Source organism: Ylistrum balloti, unplaced genomic scaffold (genome assembly GCF_031769215.1).
Source record: "Ylistrum balloti isolate Yb309-2 unplaced genomic scaffold, AGI_CSIRO_Ybal_v1 Utg370240, whole genome shotgun sequence".
NCBI classification, from domain to species: domain Eukaryota; kingdom Metazoa; phylum Mollusca; class Bivalvia; order Pectinida; family Pectinidae; genus Ylistrum; species Ylistrum balloti.
Window position 1 is genome coordinate 1,071,316 of NW_026782195.1, and position 27,442 is coordinate 1,098,757.

Below are 27,442 nucleotides of genomic sequence, written 5' to 3' on the forward strand. Positions count from 1 at the left end.
CGCTTGACGTTGGTAAGGACAATGTACAGCGCTTGACTTAAGTTAGGACAATGTATGGCGCTTGACGTAAGCAAGGACAAAGCATGGCGCTTGACGTAGGTAAGGACAATGTACAGCGCTTGACGTAAGTTAGGACAATGTATTGCGCTTGACGCAGGTAAGGACAATGTATGGCGCTTGACGTAAGTTAGGACAATATATGGCGCTCTGGTGGATAAAAAAGTAAGCATTTATACGGATGTGGGTTATTGTAGTATTTGATAACTACGCGGATGATAACAACTTTTATCCTTTTTTCCTTCTTTTACAAAACAATGTAGTTGCTTTTGTTCCCGTTTTGTACGGATTTCATCGATTTTGAATTCGGTTTGATACTATTTTATACTATCCTTTAACAATATTTATATGAACACCTTCCTGTCTATTGATCAACCCTGGGTTTTTTCATCAATATGTTTAATAAAAGAAGTACACATTCTGATATCGTAATGTATACTATCTTTATCACAAAAACAGAACTCTTAAAAAAATTCCCCTTTTTTATTGAATATATTCAATAAAATTTACGTCATTTTACTATATTTCTTATATAAACACATATATTATTGTTTAGAGCTCGTATGTCCTGCTGTTAGACAGAAACATGTATCCCACATTATTTATGCTTTCTGACATTCCATCAACTTTGTTTTCAAATGTCTAAAGTCGTCTCCTGACTGATATAAAAAAAAATCGATAGAATGTTAGAATGGACAATTATTGTGAGAGGGTCAGGAATTCTATATCTTGTTTTGTCCTGTATAATATCAGGATACATTTAGTAAATGGAATATTTCTGAATTAGGATATTTCTGTTTTTAACATGAAATAGACTAAATGATGGTTCTACTTGGTGTAATTGTACAATCTCAATCAAGATAGTAATATCAAAATCAGATTTTTATCAAAGTGTGCTGATATCTATATATTGAGTAGAGTATATTCTTGTTTGAATTTAGTTACCATAATCATGATCTTATCACCTTAATACATATGTAACTACATAAATAAGTTATATATATTCTAAAATGAAAGCATACCCAATCAAGCAAATACACCAATTCCAAATATGGTGTAACTGAATTCAAATATCTGTGCCTATAACGAGAGCACGGAATGAAAAGATGTAGCAAAATTCTTAAACATATATAGAACTTTTCAGTTCTGGGGGTATTTTGTAGGAAAAAAAAGACTCTCTGGCAAATTTAGCACCTTATCATGTTTACAAAGTTGATGTTAGTATCTTATGTGCATTTGAATTTTTAACTAATATTATGGACTCTTTCATGTGTGAATTTTCCTCAAAGTCATAAAAAAAGATAATAATGATTTTTTTTACGACTACAATGATCTATCAGTATTAAATGGACAAACATTCTTACATATTAAATACCATTTTTTGCTATAAAGCATCCACTCTACTGAGGTTACATTGGGATTTGATAAAAATCTTGGTTTGGATTATTTTTTGATGCAATACATGAACACTAACTCAGTGTTAACAGCTGGATATAATGAAGAGCTAATGAATAAGCTCTGGTGTATTTACCCTTATTTACTGTGTAGGAATATTAATTTTTTTTTTATCAAAACCTAATATCTGACCACACTTTACTCTACTGCACATCTTTTTTCGTAAAGAAAAGTCATCAGTTACAAAAATAGACTCTTTAGTATATATGTAAAAAGTCCTGGGCCGGTATTCTTGAAACGGTTCTCATGCTCAAACATGAATGTTGTGCTCTAGCTTGTTTAAGTGAAAAATTAATAAATAAGGCTGATTTTGCCAAAGATTTTTAAAAAAAAAATTTAGAAAAGGACTTCAAGTCAAAGTTATATTCCATGTTTATATTTGACATTTGTATTATTTTATATAATTTAGGCGAATTATAAAAAAAAAGTCAAAATCTATGCTTGAGCATGAGAATGGTTTCATGAATATACAGGCCCTGTTTTCAGCATTGGTTAAAAAAGCACTGAACAAGTAGAGGTTCTATCAAGAAACTTATGTTGAGTAATTAGGTATGGAATGGCGGTTCAGTATCATATATTTCCCAACTTTGCAATATTACTGCATACAGGACTTATTGCCACAGCTTTTTTCTTCGGCCTTATAAAAAATTGTCATTTTTGCCAAACTTTCAATTCTTAAGAGACATAAAATCACATATATTTTTGGCATAGTTTACAGTACAAAGTTTTTTAACACTGCAATTGGCAAAATTAAAACTACAGCAGGTATTTTTGTTATGTAAGCAGCTTCATTTCTTGCAAACACAGTAAGCTAGCATGCATACATATATATTTGGAAATTCATCCTACCCTAGAGGGTTGTTTTTTTTCGGCAGAATGAGAAATGTTTAACAGCCATGGGTATGACATTATGACTGACTGGTCCTTCTTGAAATATTTTGATAATGAATCAGCAGTTTTAAAAATGACAGGAATATTTCCACGTCTTTATTTCTCCATATACCTCAAAACACTTTAATGGAAATTCATTTCTCCTGTTGACTACAACTTCGTTCCTAATTTTATATTAGTAAGAAAAATGAGCAAAAATACGCAATATCATGCCTACAACTGTGATAGCTCTACAATACCTGGAAGGTGTTATGGTTTAAAAAAATATTGGTTAGACATGCTATGGTCCAGGCCAACAATAACACCATTTGTGGTCACAAAATGACAAGAGCTGGATCATTTATCAACTGAAAAAGTTGCTGACCTCTATGTAAAGCAGTCAGGTTATATGTAAGCTGGTTTCTCTGTTTTAAGTTAATTAGTGTAGAACTGTTTATCTTTGCGGTTAGGTTTCTTTTTTTACAGATAAACAGAGGACTTCAAAAGTTCACAAAGATCAGTGTTTGACAAGCTTCATGATGGAGTCTCCTTTGTCTTGTGTTATCTGTGGGAGATTGAGAGAATTAAGAGTGTTCTAAAATACTGAAACTACAAAATGAAACAATACACAAAATCAGTCACTGTTTTGGTGGAGGTAGGGACAGGGGTGGAGGCTGTGTGTTAATATATATCATCAACTAATACAGTGGTATAAAACAGCTTTCCACAGGTTGGGTAGCTGTATTTTCATCTTTTTTCTTTTTCTGGAAGTAGTAAAAAAAAACAAGAACGGTACTGTAAAGGACAATAGGTTGTGTTCATTAGATACTGAAACATTATAGTCTACCATTGATTGGTGTGATTTGAGTTGTTTTTTTTATTATTATTTGAGTATATCCTTTCCTAAGAATATTACTTGTGGATGCATTGTGGGTTTATATTCTGATTTGGAATTTCAATTCTATTCATTATCTTCTGATAGATAGAATAATCGGAGGAATAGCAGAGAGATGAAAGATTATTATTCACAAGGAGATTACATGTAAGACTACCGATACTGCGATATCAGTCTTCTAAAATATTCCTCCTTACTGAATCAACCTTCCTTTAACACAATAGTAGCTATTAAGTCCTTCTGTCTTCCTTTTTATATCAATTCCTTCTGTCTTCCTTTTTATATTAAGTCCTTCTGTCTTCCTTTTTATATTAAGTCCTTCTGTCTTCCTTTATATCAGTAATATTTGAATTATCTACATACAAAATTAAACGGTTGCGGAATTTTTCTTGATGAGATATTGTAAATAGCTCTATAATTATGCCAAGCTACAAATCAAATTTTCACCTGTAGTTCTGGTCAATCTTCTAGCAAACCAGTGTGGTAATAAGCAAACTGTGCAAAGCTTAGTTTTTTTATAACTCATCACATCATAGTTTTGTAACCAACATGGTCGTCAAACCCTCCATCTCCGATATTCTTTAGGGATCACCTCCGTTTCAATGAATCACAGTTTGTAAGTGTTATTGAAAACTTACAATGAATATGCCCATTTCAATGAATCACAGAGAGTTATAAAAATGTACAATGAACATGTCTGTTTCAATGAATCACAGAGTTTGTATGAGTTTTTATTGGTTGAAAGTCACTAATGAACAGATGAAGACATCACAGATTGGTGGTCACCGATAATCACTCGTCCCATGGATTTACGTCAGCATCCATATCCATACAATTATATGATGCATATCTCAACTTCTCCTCGGCAATCTTGGCACTTCAAACAAAAAAAAATACCACAATATATAGGTACAGTTTTGAGTTTCCTACTTGAAAATTTTCTACAGCAACAATCCAACCCAAAATAGAAGTAATCTACAAAGTTAATTTATTTAAAAGCTGACTCGGTACAAACAATGTTAAAAAAATTCTCAGTTGAAGGATTTAAGCCTACTAAGCTGACCATAACCTAATACTTCTCATGATACAACTACACATCAAATGTTAGCTTAGTAGCTCTATTCAGCCATGTGATAATCAGCAGGAACTGATAACATACAGAAATTTTTCACAGTTCAAGGGCAATAACTCTTGAAATAAGGAGTTGATCAGATAGAACCAAACAAAAACTTGACCTCAATCATTTTTTGAGGAAGAGGAAGAAGAAAAAATATGCTTACCATTAATATGATCTTCAAAAGTGAGTGAAGTTTTCTTTTTTGATAATGTTTTTGTATTCAAGAATGCAGTGCAACTAACAGTTAAGTCTTATTTCACAAGTCATGCTGCTAACATTGTATATAATTATTAAAAAATTAAGTGGAAGGCATGGGGATATACTGCTTTCTGTCTGACTAGGAAATCTCGTGGTAGAGGTTTAACAGAACACAGTTAGATTATGGTCTATGTCTCACCTCAAATATCTCTGAGCATTTTATCAGTTAAAATAAGGGAAGGACTCTCAACATTATCAGACAATTTTATTTTTTGATGGGGGCCTATGAGAGATATATATGGTATGCTGGTCATCTGTAAGGTTTGTTAACAAAATGTTGTAACTATTATGGACTCAAGGTACTGTCAAATTACAGAAATAAACCCTACTCACAAGCTATGATATTTGTAATCAATACAACTAGTGGTAGTTATCACGGAATGCCATTTCTGTAATGCATGCTAACAAACTAACTTACCAGATATAAGATCATAATTGTTTTTTCAATGAAACTGACACAATAAAAACATTCCAAAACATAAAGATGACATTTATATTTTTACAATAAATATTATACAAAAGTGAAAATAACCACAAAACCAATAATGTCTTATCTCATCTTATACCTTAGTTTGTGTAGTATGATTAATGTCAACAGATTCAAGGCATTTGTGGATATTGAATAATTGACAAACTACCCTAAATTACTTTATAGAAAATGTGATTTTCTCTCTCCCTCTGCGGCAGTAACTTGCTGAAATTCATGTATTAACATACCGAGAATTTAATGTCCCTTAACTCTTCATGCATGAGTGATTTTCTATTCCTTTTACACCTCTCACAACAAACATACACTTACCTTGTGTAGTTAGGTAAATACAGAGTGTTTGCACACGTGGATGACTCCGGTAAACAGTCAACAGAATCCCTGTAATATATTGATGTTGTTAATACATGTTTTAGGTCAAAGTAATTAGAGCAGCTTCACATAAACCATACATTTGCTATGTTACTTCAAAAATATCAACATGACTGTCCTGATAGAGTTATTAAATAAATGCATCAAACATTCAGTGAAGTTTTCCATTTACGGCATGTGGGACTTGATTTGAAAGTGCCATAAAACCAGTAGACAATCTTGGTAACCTGCTGGTGTAATATCCTCCATACTCATTTATTTGTGTGGAAGATTGTTCAAAAAACACACAAGTGAATATCTTCTAACACTAAGAGTTAGATACAGTACAGCCAAACAATGAATCTAACTGTATCATACCATTAATTTTTCCTTGTAGGACTCGTCAGTGAAGTCAAGGAAGTCAATGAACAAATCCAAAGTTATCGAAAGAATTGTCGAAATCTTGTTGAGGCACTAGCCTCATAATTCAATGAAATTTCATAATTTTTATTTATCTGATAATTTTAGAAAATTCTCAAGTACATGATTTGAAAGATGACATTCAGGTTACTATTCAAGTTTCAATCTTCTCTTACATATATCTTTTATTCTTGTGTATATCTCACAATTAACTTGTTTCTTATAATTTCGTTACATATCTATACCAGGACAGAGGTAACACTGATAATTTGGACTATAAAATAGTAAATTTTTCATGAATTCTGCCTCTTTAGTAAAAAACCAAGAACACAAAATATTGATATTTAATTAAAGATGCATGAAATGTATAATTTTTTATAATATATCATTATCGCTCTCTGCAGACCTGGAACATGTCATGGTAAAATTGAAGGTTTCATGTGCAACACCTTGTGGGCAAGACTAGTTTGATTCTTTTCAAATGAATCTCTGGGTTGCAATTTTGAACTTGGGTGTTGCCCTTTGTGAAAAAAGCATATCAGCCTGTGGATGGTCAGTTATTGTTTTTCCTGGAACTTGCTCTGGACCAATCAAATTACTTTGTTTGTGCATTCAATTTTACCATGAAGTGTTCTGGGGATGCAAAGAATGATAGTATCCCCTGGAGTATCAAGGATGACTGGACATCAGCTACAAGTTACCTCAAGATTTCCAAAAGTAATTAACTGACAACCGTGGACATCAGCTACAAGCTATCTCAAGGTTTACACAAGTAATTAACTGACAACAGTGGACATCAGCTATAAGCTATCTCAAGGTTTACACAAGTAATTAACTGACAACAGTGGACATCAGCTACATGCTAATTCAAGGTTTACACAAGTAATTAACTGACAACAGTGGACATCAGCTACATGCTAATCAAGGTTTACACAAGTAATTAACTGACAACAGTGGACATCAGCTACATGCTAACTCAAGGTTTACACAAGTAATTAACGGACAACAGTGGACATCAGCTACAAGCTATCTCAAGGTTTACACAAGTAATTAACTGACAACAGTGGACATCAGCTTCATGCTAACTCAAGGTTTACAAAGTAATTAACTGACAACAGTGGACATCAGCTACATGCTAACTCAAGGTTTACACAAGTAATTAACGGACAACAGTGGACATCAGCATCATGCTAACTCAAGGTTTACAAAGTAATTAACTGACAACAGTGGACATCAGCTACATGCTAATCAAGGTTTACACAAGTAATTAACTGACAACAGTGGACATCAGCTACATGCTAACTCAAGGTTTACACAAGTAATTAACGGACAACAGTGGACATCAGCTACAAGCTATCTCAAGGTTTACAAAGTAATTAACAGACAACAGTGGACTTCAGCTACATGCTATCTCAAGGTTTACACAAGTAATTAACTGACAACAGTGGACATCAGCTACATGCTAACTCAAGGTTTACACAAGTAATTAACTGACAACAGTGGACATCAGCTACATGCTAACTCAAGGTTTACACAAGTAATTAACGGACAACAGTGGACATCAGCTACATGCTAACTCAAGGTTTACACAAGTAATTAACGGACAACAGTGGACATCAGCTACAAGCTATCTCAAGGTTTTCAAAAGGAATTAACTGACTTTCTAAAACTTAGTAGTACTTTCACTGATACTGAATCAGTATTTGACTACCCTGATCGAAACCTTATTAACAGTCTGGTGTGCTGTGATACTCACCCTTTCCCAGAAGATATGTGTACTGGAGCAGGAAGGCGCCGTCTACCTGTCACAAAGCGGAGAAAGCGACTTCGATCTTCATTAGAAAAGTTTTTCAAAGCTTCCCACATGTACTTGACTCGGGTGTCTGTCTCTTCCACGTCATCATAACGAACTGTACAACAAGGATAATCAACTTCATTTATTACAAGAATATTGTTTGTTGTTACTTCTGAAACGTCACTTCATCAATAAAACAAACAAACATTTTAGGGTTTTTGTTCAGCTGATATCTTGACATACGGGTAAACAAAAGGGCCATGGCCAGTAACGGTCATCTGACAATCGATAGACTGACAGACCTTGGACAAAAGGCAATTTGAACAGCCCACCATTTTCTGATTGTGGTATAACAAATCTGATGATTTCAAATTTTGAACATCACTAGAAAGTATTAGAAACTCATAAATGGCAGGTGGTGTTCAAGAAAAGCAGATGCACAACCATGTAACAAAATGGCTACTGTGACTACCATATCGAAGTTTAGACTAGGTTCTGGAGAAGTAGTTAAGAATATTTGTTCAAGATGAGTTATCTTAGACCAAACTCAAGATAAGATTTGGTCAGGACAATCTCAGGATCACTTTGTTTGATACCATTGTCTCTTCTGCCTGATAGTGTTCCAGATCAAATGTCATCAAAATCCATTCAAGCATTAAGGAAGAGTGGCATTTTAAACCAAAATGTTAACCGGCTTCCACTATAGGGTCCCATCTCAAGGTCTGTCTATTGGGGTTGAATCAACTTTCTGAACCAACCCCCAATAACGTTTCAGATCAAATTTGGTTGAATACTGCCAAGACATTAAATAGGAGTAATGTCTTCAAGGAAAATAAAACACTATTTACGATGGGATTTTTTCACAATATTTTAAAATCATTTAAATTGTAATTTTTACGACATCTTAACTATATTTAAAGTGTGGCTCTACATTATAACACTATTTACAGTGGGACTTTATATAAGAACAATATTTACTGATCATGGAAGGTCAATAGAACTTACTGGAGCGTTTTAGATCCTCTATTGAGATGTCAGGGTCACCACTGACTCGGTGTTCCAGTTCTTGCCAAGTCATCAGATCGAGCACAGCCTGAGGTACCACCTTAAGTAAGCCTTTCCTTATGGCCTCCAGCTACAACATATATCTCATCATGAAAAAAAAGATTACAGAAAAAGTAAACACAACAGGCCTACTCAATTCATGCAGTTCCTGGTCTGTCTATTCAAATCAAACTAAACGACTGCCAAGACATCAAATCTGGCCTTATATGGACTCTTTCAGCTTTGCTTTCTCTGATATCACACAATCTGTGTTGTTTAACTTTTTACCAGGACTCCTCAGTCAAACATTTGATATACAAATTGCAGAAATATTGCTCTAAATTCATCATTAATCATGAATATATTTCATATTGTTTACCTGTTCATCAGATTCAGCCATGCGTATCATTCTCACTTTATCACAGTATTCTTTGCGGTCTTCAAACATCAAGTCTAACGGATTTCCTTTGTCATCGGTTTTCATCAGGATCATAGTTCCATCACTTAGCACCGTGCTCCAAGTACGACCCAAGATAAGGAAATTTTCCTTGTCTGTAGTCTCCATATCGTCTATCAGTGTCACCTATATAACACAGCATACATACAAAACAAAGTTGTTCAAAACTCCAAGGACAACATACACTATCAACATTACCTACACAATTACACATATAACAAGAGATCCCAGAGGGATCTTGGCGCCCACCATTTGAGGATCTGTTTTCAGTTCTTGAAGATTTGTTTTATTTTTTTTTGTGTGTTACAGGTTTTGTACATGTTCATGAACTGGTCTTCATTGAATGTACTCAATGATGGCACAAGATATTTTTATTAAGCACCTATTAGCAAATATCATTTGAAAAAGATCCCAAAGTATTATTAGATAGCAGTCAGTTACAGGTGGATAATGGACAATATGCTTGTGCTGTATTACTGTCGACATCCAAGATGGCTGCCTGTGGGCCACCTTGATTTCAAATCAGTCCAAAAAAGGTACAATGCACAACTAGGGACCACGGGAAACCAATATATCTGTGAAATATCAAGAAATAGGATCCAAAATCCAGTACTTACTTTCAGATATAGCAGTAACAAACTTTTACATTCAAAATCCAAGATGGCCACCTGTCTGCCATCTTGAATTCGAATCAGTCCAAAAAAGTACAATGCACAACTAGGGATCAAGGGGAAACTGCATATGAAATTTAAGAAAGATCCATCCAGTACTTTCCAAGAAATAGCAGTAACAAACTTTTACTTCCAAAATCCAATATGGCTGCCTGTCGGCCATCTTGAACTTTCCAAGAAATAGCAGTAACAAACTTTTACTTCCAAAATCAAGATCAGTCCAAAAAAGGTACAATGCACAACTAGGGACAAGGGGAACCTGAAATTTATGAAATTTGAGAAAAGTAACAAACTTTTACTTCCAAAATCCAAGATGGCCACCTGTCCGCCATCTTGAATTCGAATCAGTCCAAAAAAGGTACAATGCACAACTAGGGACTAACGGGGAACTGCATATGAAATTTGAGAAAGATCCATCCAGTACTTTCCAAGAAATAGTTGTAACAAACTTTTACTTCCAAAATCCAAGATGGCTGCCTGTCGGCCATCTTGAATTCGAATCAGTCCAAAAAAGGTACAATGCACAACTAGGGACTAACGGGGAACTGCATATGAAATTTGAGAAAGATCCATCCAGTACTTTCCAAGAAATAGCAGTAACAAACTTTTACTTCCAAAATCCAAGATGGCTGCCTGTCGGCCATCTTGAATTCGAATCAGTCCAAAAAAGGTACAATGCACAACTAGGGACTAAGGGGAAACTGCATATGAAATTTGAGGAAGATCCATCCAGTACTTTCCAAGAAATAGCGGTAACAAACTTTTACATCCAAAATCCAAGATGGCCATGGCCACCTCCAAAAAAGGTACAATGCACAACTAGGGACTAACGGGGAACTGCATATGAAATTTGAGAAAGATCCATCCTGTACTTTCCAAGAAATAGTTGTAACAAACTTTTACTTCCAAAATCCAAGATGGCTGCCTGTCGGCCATCTTGAATTCGAATCAGTCCAAAAAAGGTACAATGCACAACTAGGGACTAACGGGGAACTGCATATGAAATTTGAGAAAGATCCATCCAGTACTTTCCAAGAAATAGCAGTAACAAACTTTTACTTCCAAAATCCAAGATGGCTGCCTGTCGGCCATCTTGAATTCGAATCAGTCCAAAAAAGGTACAATGCACAACTAGGGACCAAGGGGAACCTGCATATGAAATTTGAGAAAGATCCATCCAGTACTTTCCAAGAAATAGCGGTAACAAGAATTGTTTACGGACGGATGGACGGACGGACGGAAGGATGGACGGACCACGGACCACGGACGCAGGGCGATTTGAATAACCCACCATCTATTTGAATAGATGGTGGGCTAAAAAGAGGCCTATAGGGTATTTATTGCTCAACTGGCTTTGCTTGACTGAAATGGCTTTACTCAAAAGAAAGGAAAAAGGAGAATCCCTCTGTGTCAAGGGGATCAGTCAAGTCATTTATATGAAAGTCACTTTCACCCTAGGATGCTTCAAACTACATTGGGACAAAACCCTGGTTTTCCTAAGACAGAAGAAGAATTTTAATGAATTTGTTCTATTTCCCTCATTCAGCCCGACCTCTCTGCCCCCACCCTCTGCCCCCAGGAACCATATCCCTTGTTTATAAAAAAATGGAGTCTCTCTAAAGTGGGTTTAAATCCTTTCATTAACACAAAAGGAGAAGTAATGTGAAGGTTTAACCTGGTTTTTTTTTCTTATGTCCTACTTTCCCCAAATTTGGTTAACATTTTCTATATAGTTCATGACTAATAGCGATTTGCAGTTAAAATTGACTGATGGACAACAGATCCAGGCTTGAGAAATTAAGAGTGAAATATGTTGGATTTTTTTTTCCTTTTCATTTTTTTTTATCATAGCAAAACTCAACCATAAAAAGGATATTTGCATTCTATAGAACTGACTGCCTAAGAAACTGACCAAACTGCAAATCTAAAGTATACAGAACTAATGCTATCAGTTTTCACTCAATCAAAGCAGTAAAGTGTGACCTTTAACATTTCATTTTCATTGAAGACCTCATAATTATAGGAAATATAGGAAAGATGTGATTTTTACCTCTGCAGCATCAACGCTGTTGAAGTTTCTTGACCAAGACACTGTTTCTCCAGCTAACCTTTTCCATACAAAGGATGGGAAAGCTAGGATCTGTAAAATACAAGCAATTGCTCACAGTCTTTCCTTTTAACTTCTATCTTAATCACAACTACATTTTATCTCAGCTTCAGATCAAAATGTCATCAAACTGTTGTGTTATACTTAACACAAGATAAGACACAAGACTCAGTGGGCATTTTCATGATAACTAAAATATAATCTATAAAACAGAAATTCAGTTTTCTAAAACAGTTTAGATTTTTCAAAGAAACAGTACAATAAACCTGGTATGACTGATAATGTTTTATCAAAATTCATCCCCATGATCCGACATATGGTAAACTTTTACTTCATTCAAAATATAATTTATAATGTGACCTCCATGACCTTAAACAAAGGTCAAGGTAATTTCTTTTGACACACTTTGTAGAGCCTGATATCAGCAACCCACTTACTCAGAATCCAGAATCTAAGCTTTGTCTATTAGTTCATCAAATGATGATTGATTGGTTTAGACAATCTTACTTCTGATCAGATGCTTTTTATTGCATTTACCAATCTATCACATCCAGGATCTTCTTTATCTGTTCTGCTGAAAAACTGGATTTGTATTTCTTGCTCCAAATATGGAAGTTCAGTAGATGAAATGGGCAACACATTTATCATGAGGTTAACACTTCACACAATACAAATGGTACCAGATTCTCTTTGCCATGAAGACATGCTCCCATCTACTGGCCAATCCACTCATACTCACCAGATTCTCTTTGCCACGAAGACATGCTCCCATCAGCTGGCCAATCCACTCATACTTGGCAAACTCCTTACAGGCAGGGTTTGGGATATACACATCCTTGTTTACGTTTGAGTCATCTCGCAACTTAAATAGCACACACAAATCATCTCTTAAAATGAGCCTTCACATTGACATCATCAAACTAAAATCAAAAACTCATAAACACAAATCTGATAAACCAGGAAGAAGATTGATACGGCTGGTGATTGATGTACATAGAAATGTAAGATAATATTTTACTGTAATGACAACAGTCTAACCATTCGCCATCATTTTCAAACAAGATATCCCAGAGGGATCTCGGCAACCATCATTGTTTGATTTTGATTTGTTCTTTAAAAGTTGAATCTTCTTCCTTCTTTCCTCTGTTTTTGCTTTTGTTTTGCTCATGATTATATGAAATTTGAAAATTCCTCTCAAGAAAAAATGATAAACTTTTAAAAATCAAATTCAAGATTGTTGTTTCTCTACCACTTTGGATAGGACAAGTCCTGTTGACATGGCATAACCTCACTTGACCTTCAAACATGCAACTAAAAATAATCTACAGCAAAAAAAAAGAAGGACTTCTGTGTATTTTCACATTGATAATAGATACCTGATTAGGACCTCTTTGAATTCAAGGACATTTACCTGATTTGGAGCTCGAATGAAGAAAGGCAAAGGGAGAGGTTTATCAGCTGACATGGGACAAAGTTCCTCGGCCAGGTCAGATAGGCTGTCCCTGAATCCTCCTCCCTGGTCAATCACTCCCTCTGACATAAACTTACACTCCCACCACTGTTCATACCTTGACGTCCATCTAAATAAATAAATTAGAAAAATACAATTCAGACAATTTCTGAAATACAGCAGCTCCATATTACTTCTCAAAGATTTTCAACAACTTTCCTTATTCAATGTTAAGGCTGATAGACAGAAGCCATAGAAGCCATCTAAGATTACAAGATCCTGAATAAAGGATGAACAGACAGACAAAATTTACAACTGAAGCAAACGAGTCTAAAGAGCTATACACAATGCAACAATATTACACAGTAAGTCCAGTCGATCACTAAATATGTTGTTGATAAACAACTTGATCACTGACCACTCCTTATCTTGTATTATTGGGATACAAGTAAAATGTTATTCCCTTTTTGTGGCACTAACATAGCCTTTTTTGTGGCACTAACATAGCCTTTTTGTGGCACTAACATAGCCTTTTTTGTGGCACTAACATAGCCTTTTTTGTGGCACTAACATAGCCTTTTTTGTGGCACTAACATAGCCTTTTTTGTGGCACTAACATAGCCTTTTTTGTGGCACTAACATAGCCTTTTTGAGGCACAAACTTAGCATTTTTTGTGCTAGTCGGTAAATTCGCTTATATACAGGGATAAAAAACAGTTGAATTTTCTATGTCCAATTAATGAATTCAAAAACAAATTCATAAGAAATGTCCTAATAAAACAATAAAATTATCTTGCAAATGGCACCAGGGATGTAGTCATATTAATTCCATAATTATCTGCTGTTCTGCTAGACACCTGTATAAACATTAGGTTGTGATCAAAACCGTTTCTATAAAGTTGGATGTAGTCATGCATGATACAGGTAAATTTGGCAAGTGTGACAGCTGTCCAATGAATAAAGGAAGGAAATACCATGATTGTGAAACAGCAGGAATATAAATTAATTCAAGGAATGTGGGGCATTGGAGGAATAATGGTTCAAAGAATCTGAGGTTATACAAAAGGTAACATATAAGGACACAGTCAACAGCGAGCAAACCGTTTGACAAATAGGTGGTATTCGAGAAATACAGGTTCTAGTGGTGGGTTTTACCTATAATTTAAAGGTTTTGATGTTCTGTCTCTAGGCTTAAGACCCTCATAAATTTGCATAAAAATTGTGTTTTTGAAGTCAGAATCCTGAGCCGCACTACATCGGTGCTCCATGGCTGCTCGGCGATTTATAAATAGTTTCGGAATCTCCACTGGTCGTCTGTAATAACAAAAACATTTTGTTTTAATAACAATTTGTGTGAATAATCACCTTTCAAATTTACCTTTATCTTTCACGACCAAGAAGCTTTTAGCTTAGCATTATTGTTATTAATATCCCTCATGAATCCTTAGACGTAGTAAAGAAACAATACATTCTCAACAGACACACTAACATGGCCTTTTGTAAAGCTTGTCTTGTACTGTTTAATACGTTTTTTTTTTCAGTTTTCAAAGTAACAGAAAGAATATCTAGGTGTGGTTAGAGGCTATCTTCACTAGTTTGACAGGTGAAGTTAAAGGAAAGGTAAAAAATTAGGCTACAAGTAAAAGAATAGGCTTTCATTTACACCTGTATGTTCATATATATGAACCATATATGTTAGTTAAACACAGTACTTGTCACAAGCTAAAAGTACAATCTGAAATCATGTTCATATAAAAGGACTAAAAAATGGTTTGGAGATGTTTGATGAATGTCAGTTACTTACTCCGATGAAGATTCCTTGATGAAAGTTTCTATGAGATTAAGGCGTTTTTTTGATAATGGCAAAAGCTGTCTCACCAGCTGTAAAGAAAACAGATCACAATTACTACAAACACATAATTAAATGACTTTTGTTGTACTGACATCTAAGGTACCAACATACAAACTTAGATAGTTTGGTCATAACATGTAACAATACAAAAAGTAAAGTCTGAATATTTAGCACATTAACCACTATTTCAGCTCTTCTGTGTCTCTACAGAGCCATACAGTACTCTTGTGATGATTTTACATAACCCTTCTATGTCTCTACAGAGCCATACAGTACTCTTGTGATGATTTTACATAATCCTTCTGTGTCTCTACAAAGCCATACAGTACTCTAGCAGTACTTTTACAGATCAATGCCGTGTCTCTACAGAGCCATACAGTACTCTTGTGAAGATTTTACATACTGTATACCAGGAAATTAATTCTAAAATATTGATCAATGCATAAGTGCAGTTTGTATAAGAATTTGGGTATGCTGGATTTCAACCTATTACTACGATAACAAGAACCGGATACTCTGCTATCACAGTACAGTTGTCACAATCACCATTACAATTTTCACCAAACAAGCTGAAGCAGGTTACAAGCAGTATACATGTATATAAATTTGTCAGCTAATTTCACACAAATATCGAGTTGCAAACTTACCTATATTGGATCAAGTACAATACCAGCAATGGTATGTAAAATCTCATCAATCCTGGAATACTTCATAATAAATACTGCCAAAAGTCTAACACGTGATAAGGTAGTAAAAAGAACTCTGTCGAAAATTAGGTTCCATTTCTTGTATAGTAACTCTAGTACATTCTTTGCTTACAACAATGTCTACTGACCAATACCATCCCATATTTAGTCACATTCCAGCATAAAAAAATCTACTTCATTCTGTCAATCTGCCTAATCTTCGTAAATACCAACAACCTTTCTTCACAACCAGGTTTTAGATCTCAGAGACAGACCCAATAATGGAGATCACACAAGGACATAGTCTTATACAGCAAAAGTCATAGACACATCAATAGGCTAGATATATAACAAAGAAATTAAGGTATTATAAAAAGCTGGTGTAAAAAATACCATTGTATACCTTCTAAGCTAAGCTTTCCATTTTCCCAAATAAAAACACTAAACACAAGTACACACACTGTAACCTCTACACTGACTACTACTGAGTTATAAGAGCCTAGGGTATTCCCTGTACACACATACTGTGACCTCTACACTGACTACTATTGAGTTATAAGAGCCTAGGGTATTCCCTGTACACACATACTGTGACCTCTACACTGACTACTATTGAGTTATAAGAGCCTAGGGTATTCCCTGTACACACATACTGTGACCTCTACACTGACTACTATTGAGTTATAAGAGCCTAGAGTATTCCTGTACACACATACTGTGACCTCTACACTGACTACTATTGAGTTATAAGAGCCTAGGGTATTCCCTGTACACACATACTGTGACCTCTACACTGACTACTATTGAGTTATAAGAGCCTAGGGTATTCCCTGTACACACATACTGTGACCTCTACACTGACTACTACTGAGTTATAAGAGCCTAGGGTATTCCCTGTACACACATACTGTGACCTCTACACTGACTACTATTGAGTTATAAGAGCCTAGCGTATTCCCTGTACACACACACTGTGACCTCTACACTGACTACTATTGAGTTATAAGAGCCTAGGGTATTCCCTGTACACACATACTGTGACCTCTACACTGACTACTATTGAGTTATAAGAGCCTAGAGTATTCCTGTACACACATACTGTGACCTCTACACTGACTACTATTGAGTTATAAGAGCCTAGGGTATTCCCTGTACACACATACTGTGACCTCTACACTCGCCTCTAATGGATTGAAAGATCCAGTATTCCTTGTACACAAATTGTGACCTCTATATTGACCTCTAATGAGTTGTCAGATTCAGTATTCTCTGTACACACAGTGTGGCCTCTACACTGACCTAGATTCAGTATTCTCTGTACACATAGTGTGGCCTCTACACTGACCTAGATTCAGTATTCTCCGTACACACAGTGTAGCCTCTTCACTGACCTAGATTCAGTATTCTTTGTACACACATTGTGACCTCTACACTGACCTAGATTCAGTATTCCCTGTACACACATTGTGACCTCTACACTGACCTAGATTCAGTATTCCCTGTACACACAGTGTGGCCTCTACACTGACCTAGATTCAGTATTCTCTGTACACACAGTGTGGCCTCTACACTGACCTAGATTGAGTATTCCCTGTACACACATTGTGACCTCTATACTGACCTCTAATGAATTGTAAGATCCTATAGAGTATTCCCAGGCAGGTACTATATATGGTAAAACACTGTCTAATATCACCATCAGCCTGCAACATAAAAAAGTCCTTATGTAAGGTTCTATACAGAATAAATCTATGTCTTTACAACCAGATCTACATGTATACATAGCAACTGACTGTAATTACTCTGTGTAGTGTAGAATCTGCTGTATATCATGAATTATCAATCATGGAGATATGGCATGGAGATATAACATAGAGACATAATGAAACTTATTCCAGTTTAAAAAGCTGACAATAAAGTATAGTAAATCCCATTCTCAACCCTACCCTCCCCCACCTGAGAGAGTGAAATGAAGACAAGTCATTGTTGGAGATCAGATTCACCATTGTCACAAATATGTAGTCTTCAGTATTCAAATAATCTTGTTCCTGCCAATCCATGAAGGAAACAGCAAACATCTTTCCTTACTACTTACCCCAAAATATCACATTGCAAGTTTTTGATTTGCATATTACCTTTGTAGAAGTAATGACCGTCTGTACAGCTGATCTGGAGGATAGGGTTCCAGTTTTGGATACCTAACTAAGTTCTCTCCCTTGAAGAAGTCTCTATCAAATCCGAGATAACGACCTTCTGATGAAGATATCTTGATGCCACGTATTCTTGTGTCAATACCTCCAGCTGAATTCAAGAATAACTATTGAAAATCTTCACAGAATATCAAAGAAATACAGAATACCAAAATATCACAACTTGTAAAGTATGGTGACCTATGTAGTCTATTAAATGTGATGTTGATTGAGATTTTAAGAGTGGTTGAAACATTATCTGAGGCAAGAGGATAAGTTTTGAATGTTATTTAAAGATCTCTGACAATCAAATTTGAAATAAAATCATAGTTAATCTGATACATAGAAGCACCCATGATTTTTTTACCACAGAAACCTCTATTTCACATCATATTCCAAGTTTCATTCACAGTTCTTCCAGCAATATATTTATCCTTTTCATATATTCCCAATTAAGAGCAATTCAAATGATATATTAACCCCACTCATGTTTTCCAAGTTAAGGGTTATTATCCCAGTAATTTATCTATCCCACTTCAGAACTCCACATTTTGTGAAGGCTATTTCAGTAATATATTTATCCCTTTCATATATTCCCAGTTAAGGGCTATTCTTAGGATACATCAATCCCACGTAAGTATTCCAAATTAAGGGTTATCCCAGTAATATATTTATCCAACTCATATACCCGCAGTTTTATTGAAAGCTAATCAAGTAATATATCTATCCCACTCTAGGAATACAATTTTCAATTTAGGTAAAACTCTCTAAAGTCACAGGTAGGAAACCATGTAACGAGGAGGACCTTAAACTGAGTGAACTTTTAAGCTGAAATTTCTTCTCACCTTTACACTCTTTGATGAGGATCATAATGACGGGGAAATGTTCGGTCATATTCTCTAATACAGTTATATCCTCTACATCTTTCACTTCCCTGGAATAAAAAAAGTCTCAAATTAAACATAAATGTTTTAGCATATCACCCAAAACCAAAAATACCCGAAATAGCATACTGGGTAGAGTCCTATGACCACAGTTAGAGATTTGAAACTGAGCTATAACACAATATAAATATGCAGTAGTTTTTTCCGACTAAAATTTACAGCATCCAGTACCTGAATAAATTGGCAAAGATTGTGTTCTGAAATACTGGAAAAACACTTCTTCATTTTCAGGGAAAAAAAATCACTTTTTACACACTAATAAAAAGTATTTTTTTGGTCAAAACTATATAGTATACTGAATTGTTCACCTGCCATAGAAGTTTATACTGAAGTCTATAATTTTGGGTAGTGTTGGGGTCAAGATTGCAGACGTGCCATACTTTTTCAGAAACCATCAAAAGGGAAGTGATCTCTTTAATAAATATTGGCCTTTGAACTTTTTTATTCTTTTCAAATGAAAAGTATCTTTTTTCATCTTAATGAAATCTTTCTGTACATTGCTGTTAACCAACTGAAGCTTAACATACAAAAATGCTGAATTAGTCACAATGTAGAATTTGAAAAGAATTATTACTAACACATGTAAGTACAAAAGTTATCATACTAGCACTCTCCATATCATAAACTGACCAGTGGTCACTGTTGTATTGTATTTACACAGACATTGAGGACTAAGGGTAAACCTATTAACAAATTAGTAAAACTGACCAATCAATGACCAGTGACCGCAGCACAGACAGGTTTTCGTGTTCGCCTCCCTGTACTGTCACTCGGGCTGGAAGGTAGTTGTCATCAGAACCATCCAGAGTTAACTGTAGTTTTCTGTTGTACATAAACAGGTACATGCATTATACAATATCCAACTATCGCGAATATGTCATAAGTTCAACATCAGAGCATTCTATAACCTGAAAGTATGGGAAGTTATGTGTTCTTTTTACATGTATAATTGAACTCAAAACATAATAATTCAAAGATCATTGATACTTCATCGGTAAATGATTTTATTGTACCGGTAAGTTTTGCCTTTAAGAATATTTCTTTAAAACTTTACAAATATATTGGTGTGGACATAAACTGACATGTGATTACAACTTACAAAATTACAGTTCCTTTTTTCATCTTGAGAAGGATCCAGTGGTTACCTTGACTACCATCACTCTCCCAGTAGGTATCAGGGTCAGCATCAGTCAGACAAGATGGACCAGCCTCATCATCCTAAAGTTTAAGGTTTATTACTGAACACTTCATCAATTCAGCAGTTAAAAATGATCATTTTTCTATCTCTTCCATAAAAAGATAAAATAAGACCGTAACACAAGTCTCCCCTTGTGTTTAGTACCTGGTATTACACAACAGATATAATTGACATACATTACATCCTGTCTGTGGAAGGCACAGACCAATGAAACAATTTGAAAAGTATACCATTTTGATGAAATGTAGTAATTATTCATTAAAATGGTTTTCATTGAATTCATAGAGTTCAGTGGCAATCCAATACTATGTGTAGAAGATTATGGTTTTTATGAGAGAACACCTCATCGAGTTCAGTTTCTCACCAAGTAAATATAAACATAAACAAAAAAGGAAATTTAAACCCAAATATTCAATAATGACATGGCCATCTTTATTTGTTTGGTCTACAAGGTACAATGTTTCAGCTGGCAAAGCCAGCCATCACTACGACTAAATGAAAGACAATCAAATTATCTGGAGTGCTACAGGCCTATTTATACCTGAAATGATGTATATATTTACTGTAAAGGACTCTGTAATTGTTGTTCTGCCTGATGACCTACCAGACATATGTTTTATTATCAACAAGTGTCAGGTGAAGTTATCTTCAGTTATTTTTCACAAGATGAGAATCAGAGAGTAAAGAAATCTGAAGATCTTCATAGTAAACATATAAAGATGTCTGAACACGATTTATTACAGATATGGTAGTAAATCTATTCAGTAACCAATACTTACACAACAGGATGACACGTCTACTGATTCAACAAAACTTTTGATGCTGCCCAAGTGGTCATTGTCAGGTGGGATGTGCTGAGACATAAGTCTGACCAGCTCTTCGTCTCCCTCCAGTGTCCAGCCAGCTGGAATTTCCATCAGACGTGACATGGCTGACTGATCACTGTCGGTGAGTTGCACTCGATGAGTAAGGAACTGGCCTGCAAAGTGCTGCTCAACTGCATCTTCCCAGCTAAATATGATATACATTATTGATGAAATTAAGACTGAAGCAGGAAGGGAATAAGATTTGTTACTAAAAATGACTGATGCAAGAGTAAAACATGTATTGGAAAAAAAATGTTAATAAATATGAACTAATTCAGGTTGTAAATGTATACACAGGCACTACATGTACAGTTACTCAAAAATGGTAATTTAATGCAGTTTATTTCTTAACTTGCTAAATCAAGACCGGTCCAATTTCAATACACTGTTATTACATTTAAGCACACAATTTGTGTACCTGAATGACTAGGTCTATTTCCTCTAATCAAGCATGACACATACAAATGTACTAATGTCCCTGAATGACTAGGTCTATTTCCTCTAATCAAGCATGACACATACAAATGTACTAATGTCCCTGAATGACTTTGTATATTTCCTATAATCAAGCATGAGACAAACAAAATGTATTTGTGTACCTCCTTCTTTGTCTTTGTGTCCCTGAAACAACTGGAACACCTTTACAGAGATATTGTGTATTAAGGGATGATTTTCATTGTCCTGTTCAAGAACCCAATCAACTTTACCTATATATAATGAATTTTCATACAGGTACTCACTTAGGCTTTCTTAACATGGTGACATGGTACAAGTTACTTGTGTAAGAGAGTATATATAAAACTTACAGCTACAGAATATTAACTATGATTTCAACTCAAAGAAAGAGGAAATTGAAAAGGGATTGAGAGTGATAGATATTATAGCAATAGAATATGGATATAACCTCTAGACTAGTACTTTAAGTACTATTGCAAAACCCCTGAATTTTAAAAAGAAAATCAGAAATTGAGGATGGCATAATTGATTATATTGTTGGATTCCTTGATTTAAAAGCCAAAGCATAAGAATTTGCCATTGGATTAGGGTTTAAAAATTTTGGTGCTTTCAATGGTTTGGTTTTATCAGATTTTCCAACAATAATTTATTTTATTGTGCCTAAGTGCAAAAACACATCAGTTAAACAGATTCCTGACTTCCTTGTATTTATTTTTTGATATCTCTACTATAAAGTGTTAGTTGGTATTGTCTCCCTTGATGTGTTGGGTTCAATCCTCTATACCAAGAAACTGATATACAAGAAAAAATGATGGTCAACTCCATCTCATGTGGAGTTCACTGTACATTTATTGTGAATCAGCTACAGGTACAAATTATGATATTAAATGTACTGTAACCATGATTATTTTTTCATCATACATATAACAACAAAAACTATCATGTATATGTAAGCTTGAAGACTATAAGATATATCTTTTTCTCACCTGTCTGATCGTTTTCGGCTATGATCAAGGTTATTGCAGGGGATGATTTGTAGAGCTGGATCATCTGTGGCCGACTTACTGCTGTACTGGAGCAGCCAGGCATCATTTTCATAAGTCACAAACTCACTGGACGGACAACTTTTGAACTGCAAAAATAGCATATGGTGTAATTGTGAACATAATTACATATAGGAAAAATATTCTATTTCAGAATCCCTTAATTGATTATTTGGCATAAATTGATTAATTAATTGAAATTGATCGAAGAAAATATACAAGTACATGGATCAGTTGTCACAGTATTACAGATAATTATTTAAGAATGAATTTGTTTAACTGAAGGCAGAAAAAATGATATGTGTTTCCTGTAACATATTTGAAAATATTAAGGTAGGTAGGCAGGCAAAAAAAAAAAAATCATTTTTAATAATTAGCTTAATGTGGATTAGATAGGAGAGAGATGTTCACTGAGCGCTTCTTTGAAAATTGCATTGAAAATTAAAATTGGGCTGTTTCCAGGTAGTACTGGGAAGTGCCATTCTGTTATTAGTACAGCTGGTAATGGCGATGCAATTGAATTCCTAAGCAGAGACTTACAGATCAAAAGAAAATAGAGAAAAAAAAATCACACTGCAACGGCTTAAAATAAGCAAACTATAAGGTCTGAAAAGATTGGTAGGCAAATAAACTTGCTTTTCTTTTGATTTCTATGTACAATTCAGGAATAATTGTTAGATTCACCACATCCATGGTGGATGCATTTCTACAACTTTTATCTATGAACATCTCCATTCTGTCTCTAAAATGAGCACATAGTCAATAAAATTTAAATATCAATAACAGCATAATAAACATGAATACTGACACTGAATTATCATTTTAGAGACATAAATTTTCAGTCAAAGGTACCTACATCACATCACTCACTATTGACCTAAGTTTCATGAACAAAGTTTATGACTCTCAAAAAATAAAAACAAGCAAACAAAACACATCTGTCCCTTTACCACCTTTCATGCACAATACTGAATACCAAAAACAGTATAAGATGAAGACTATGAACTCCATGTACAGGTATGAAATACCTGGACAGGTATGCAATTTACAGCAAATATGGTCACCAACTAACAATCTGATCCAACATAGATTACAAGCTTTATCTGCTAAGATCATGATAAGGTGACATTCGATATCAAACAACTTTTTTTTCCTTTACTGATATACGTGTTACCTTTACAGGTACACCACTGTTCAAATCCTATCATTCTTCGATTGTTTATTCAATTGTTTAACAATTCGAGTTACCTTTCTCACTTTCAGCCATTTCCCTTGAGAATTACAATACTCTTCACCACTAACTACTAATCTAGATTCATTAGTCAATACAATTTCTCCCACTTTTTTGCTGCTTTTTTGCACATCTTGATACAGCTTTACAACACTTCTATGTTGAGTCTGGTATTCAACTTCGGCTGGAATGTAACACAAACATTCTGGAAGAGGCTTGCCTTCACTGAAACATCGAATAGATTCGAATAAACATCGAATTCGCGCTAAGCGCTTCCTAGAATTCCATGCACTATTATTATTAGTCATGTCTCTCACTGCGTCACTCTATCGACAACTCCCAGGTCGGCTATCACAAACAATTCCTCGGTCATTATTATTCCTTCACATCAAATGTGATCATGAAATACACTGATTTTATCAGATTGAATGCAGTTGCATCATGAAATCATTGCAACGTAATTTATGGACTGGAAAGGAACTTTCACTGACAACTTCACATTTTCGACTGTCTTTGCTCCGGAAGTAGCTTTCACATGTAAAGTTGGTTTATTTTCAAAGTTCCGCTGTTTCGTAATTACCTCGAAAATCAGGTTGCCTCCCTTGGACCATTACCAAATGAAAATGCTTGCAAAGAACACTGGTACAAATGGAATATAACAAGTTTTTTTAGTTACTAAAAAAAGATATTTGACATTATTTTTTATTGAGATAAAACATGTGAATACTATTGGAGTCAGTTAAATCTCTGTAACCCAGATGTAAAAAACAAAAAACAAAAAAAAAAAAACACACACACACACAAAAGTTTTTTTTTATCGATACGCACAACGAAATAACCGAGACAAATATACATATTTTAATTTTTCAGCATATATTTACATCTATTTAATCAAAAATAAAAGTATGACAAGAATGCAACATACCGACTTCAGGAAAAACAATAAAACGTGTTTTATAGGAATCTCGTAAATTACATACATAACAAGACTCAACTTTAAATAAATTCAAGAAGATTTAGTTAATATGTAGAAAATATTATACCGTCGATATATAGTATTAAAAAAGATTGTGTTGGTTACGTGTTGAAAGGGGTGATTGAACAGGATAAACTACCACGAAATTCCTACTCTTTAAGGACTATCTTTTCAGGTAATTTCCGTATAGTTTTCATCATTCAAATGGAGATTCAGAACTAGGACACGGTTACCGTATCGAAATCCACTCAGAGTGACTTAAACCACTCTACAATCAGAGATGTAACTAGAGGACCTCCAGCACGTATTCTGTTTTGGAAAATCTATAATTGCCGGGATTTCCGGTAGGAAATTGGCCTTTGAGTTTCTACTTTACATAGACAATGTCTGACCTAGTATTTCCCCTTTTATCAGTCATGTTTTTTTAAATACTTCCTTGCTGAGAGAAGGGACAGCTATTTAAAACACACCAATCAAATGTGCCAGTTTGTTATAACTTGCAAATTTACTGCAACTCAACCTCCGCCATTATGAGACTTAAAAATGATAGGGGTAAACTGAAATTAGTTTGACCGTCCGTCCTCTTTGTCTGTTTGTCCGTCTGTAGAGAGGATTTATTTTGCTATTCACTTGTTTGTCATCAAATCTTCTCAAACTTTCTCTGTAACAGTGTGACCTAATGCACTTGAATGAGGTTTCCTTTCGGCCCATTTTATGGAAGTTATGGCCATTTACTGAAGTTATTCCAGATTGTCCGACTATGCCCTCAGTTATTTTTAGCAAAGGAGGAGTGCCAATTTGGGCCTTCTGGCGGCCATGACCGATATTTTTTATTTCTTGTGTAGGAATTCCTTGGGGTTAGGCGGTCATGATATGACATAAAATTAAGGTCAGATCTGAGCCATTCATTAGCTATGGGGGGGGGGGGGGGTAAAGTGGGGGTTAAAATTCATAAACAGCTCCATTATGACAAACCTACATTATATTTTTGGATTTTTTCTTCTTAATTTTCATGTAATAATCCATATCAAAACATTCATTAGTAAAATTGATTGAAAAAAATATTCCATTGTTGAAAAGTAGGTCATGGTAATTAAGCTCATTAATTGCTAATTATATTAAAGATGAACTTAATTTTCTGCCTTAATGTACATAAAAACAACACCTTTATCATGTACCATGTTTTAATAAGAAATATTTTTGCATACTTTAAAGAAAACAAAGAAGAGGCGGTGCTTTGAATTTTAGTTCGACAACTTTGACCATATGTCTGTATCTAGTGGTTTTACCGAAGTATTAACACAGAAATGGCTAATGAAAGATATCAATGTTAACCTCTAGTGTTGCATTTCACTCCACTATACATACAATGGTCGTACACATAGTTAGTTACTCATTGTCACTGTCAGACTCAGACCAGTCCTCAATCATCATTGCGTCATCAGCACAGCTGAGGTAGCTTGATGAGGCAGTTGGGTGTGCTATCCTAGGCTGGTGTCGCTCATAAGAAAGGTACCAGAGAACAGATGCAATATGGGCACAGCAGCCCACTACCCTGGCACCAACCTTACACTGCCAATACCAACCAGATATAGGAGTCAAACCAGGGAAATACTCAATCCACAGGTTGTACAGTTTCGAAGCAACATGTCTGGAACGAATCTGAACTTTAATTAAGCCAGGCTTTTCCCTGCATGCCATTAATTAATACTGGCCATCTTCAGACAAGTGCTCCATGGTATATGACTTTGCCTGCTTCAACTGATATACTCCCATGGTAAGATCTCTCAACTCCGGTTCTGTCAGCTGAGGAAAGTCAGGCAAACTGGCCTCATCAAGCTTGACCCATATGGCTCTTTTCCTAGCCAAACCTTCTTTTTCAACTTGAATTTGCAATTTATTGGGACATTTTGACAGAGCCAACATTCGCTCAGCAATGATGAGGTCATTGGGAGAATCAGAGGCAAGTGGGGGGGGGGGGGGGGGGGGGGGGGGGCGAAAAGCATTACAAATTGCACACACAATTCTCACAAAATCACCTACAACTGGAATGAGAGTGTTGGGCAAAACATTTCCCAAGGTCTTCCACTGCTTAATCCGCCCATTTGCCGACTCCACAACCCACCTTACCTTTGTTACAAGACAAGATTCGTTTGCCTCAGTATGTGTGTGTGTTGTTTCTGCCCCTTTGGCAAGAAAAATGGCATTTCTGTTTTGATGCCAGCATCATTCAACAGTTCTGTCACATCTCTGAAGCCTCTGTCAACGACAAGAATATCATCATCTTGAAACCAATCCTTGATGTTCTCAGTGTTAGTTTGCAACATGTGTTTTGTAATGTTGGCGTCATTATTTCGACCGTCTGCTAAATATGGGCCTAGGACAGACAGTATATAGCCATCTGAGGCCACAAGAAGCATTGGTTTCAGGAGAGGGCGTCCTTTGTGCATCGAAAAAGAGCGTCGTTGGAAAGTATAGTTGCTGGACTTTTCAACATAAATATATGTGCCATCAGCAACAGCTATAGCGACATCTTCACCAGAGGCAAACATCTTCCTTGCAAATAC

General features: G+C 35.2%; 1 protein-coding gene across 1 annotated transcript; it reads right to left on the reverse strand.

Moving 5' to 3' along the window:
* Nucleotides 1-550: 550 nt before the first annotated feature.
* LOC132552159 (E3 ubiquitin-protein ligase HECTD3-like) lies at nucleotides 551-24,361 on the reverse strand. Its single transcript, XM_060216301.1, has 18 exons — nucleotides 23,917-24,361; nucleotides 22,612-22,757; nucleotides 21,083-21,314; nucleotides 20,205-20,323; nucleotides 19,814-19,927; nucleotides 19,007-19,095; nucleotides 18,108-18,273; nucleotides 17,594-17,675; nucleotides 15,239-15,315; nucleotides 14,590-14,748; nucleotides 13,396-13,564; nucleotides 12,724-12,846; nucleotides 11,928-12,017; nucleotides 9,129-9,332; nucleotides 8,711-8,840; nucleotides 7,667-7,820; nucleotides 5,452-5,520; nucleotides 551-4,154 (listed from the first exon to the last, which is right to left on the reverse strand). Exons 1-18 carry the CDS (start codon nucleotides 24,205-24,207, stop codon nucleotides 4,070-4,072), a joined length of 2,499 nt encoding a protein of 832 aa, XP_060072284.1. The 5' UTR covers nucleotides 24,208-24,361; the 3' UTR covers nucleotides 551-4,069.
* Between the last annotated feature and the right edge of the window lie 3,081 nt (nucleotides 24,362-27,442).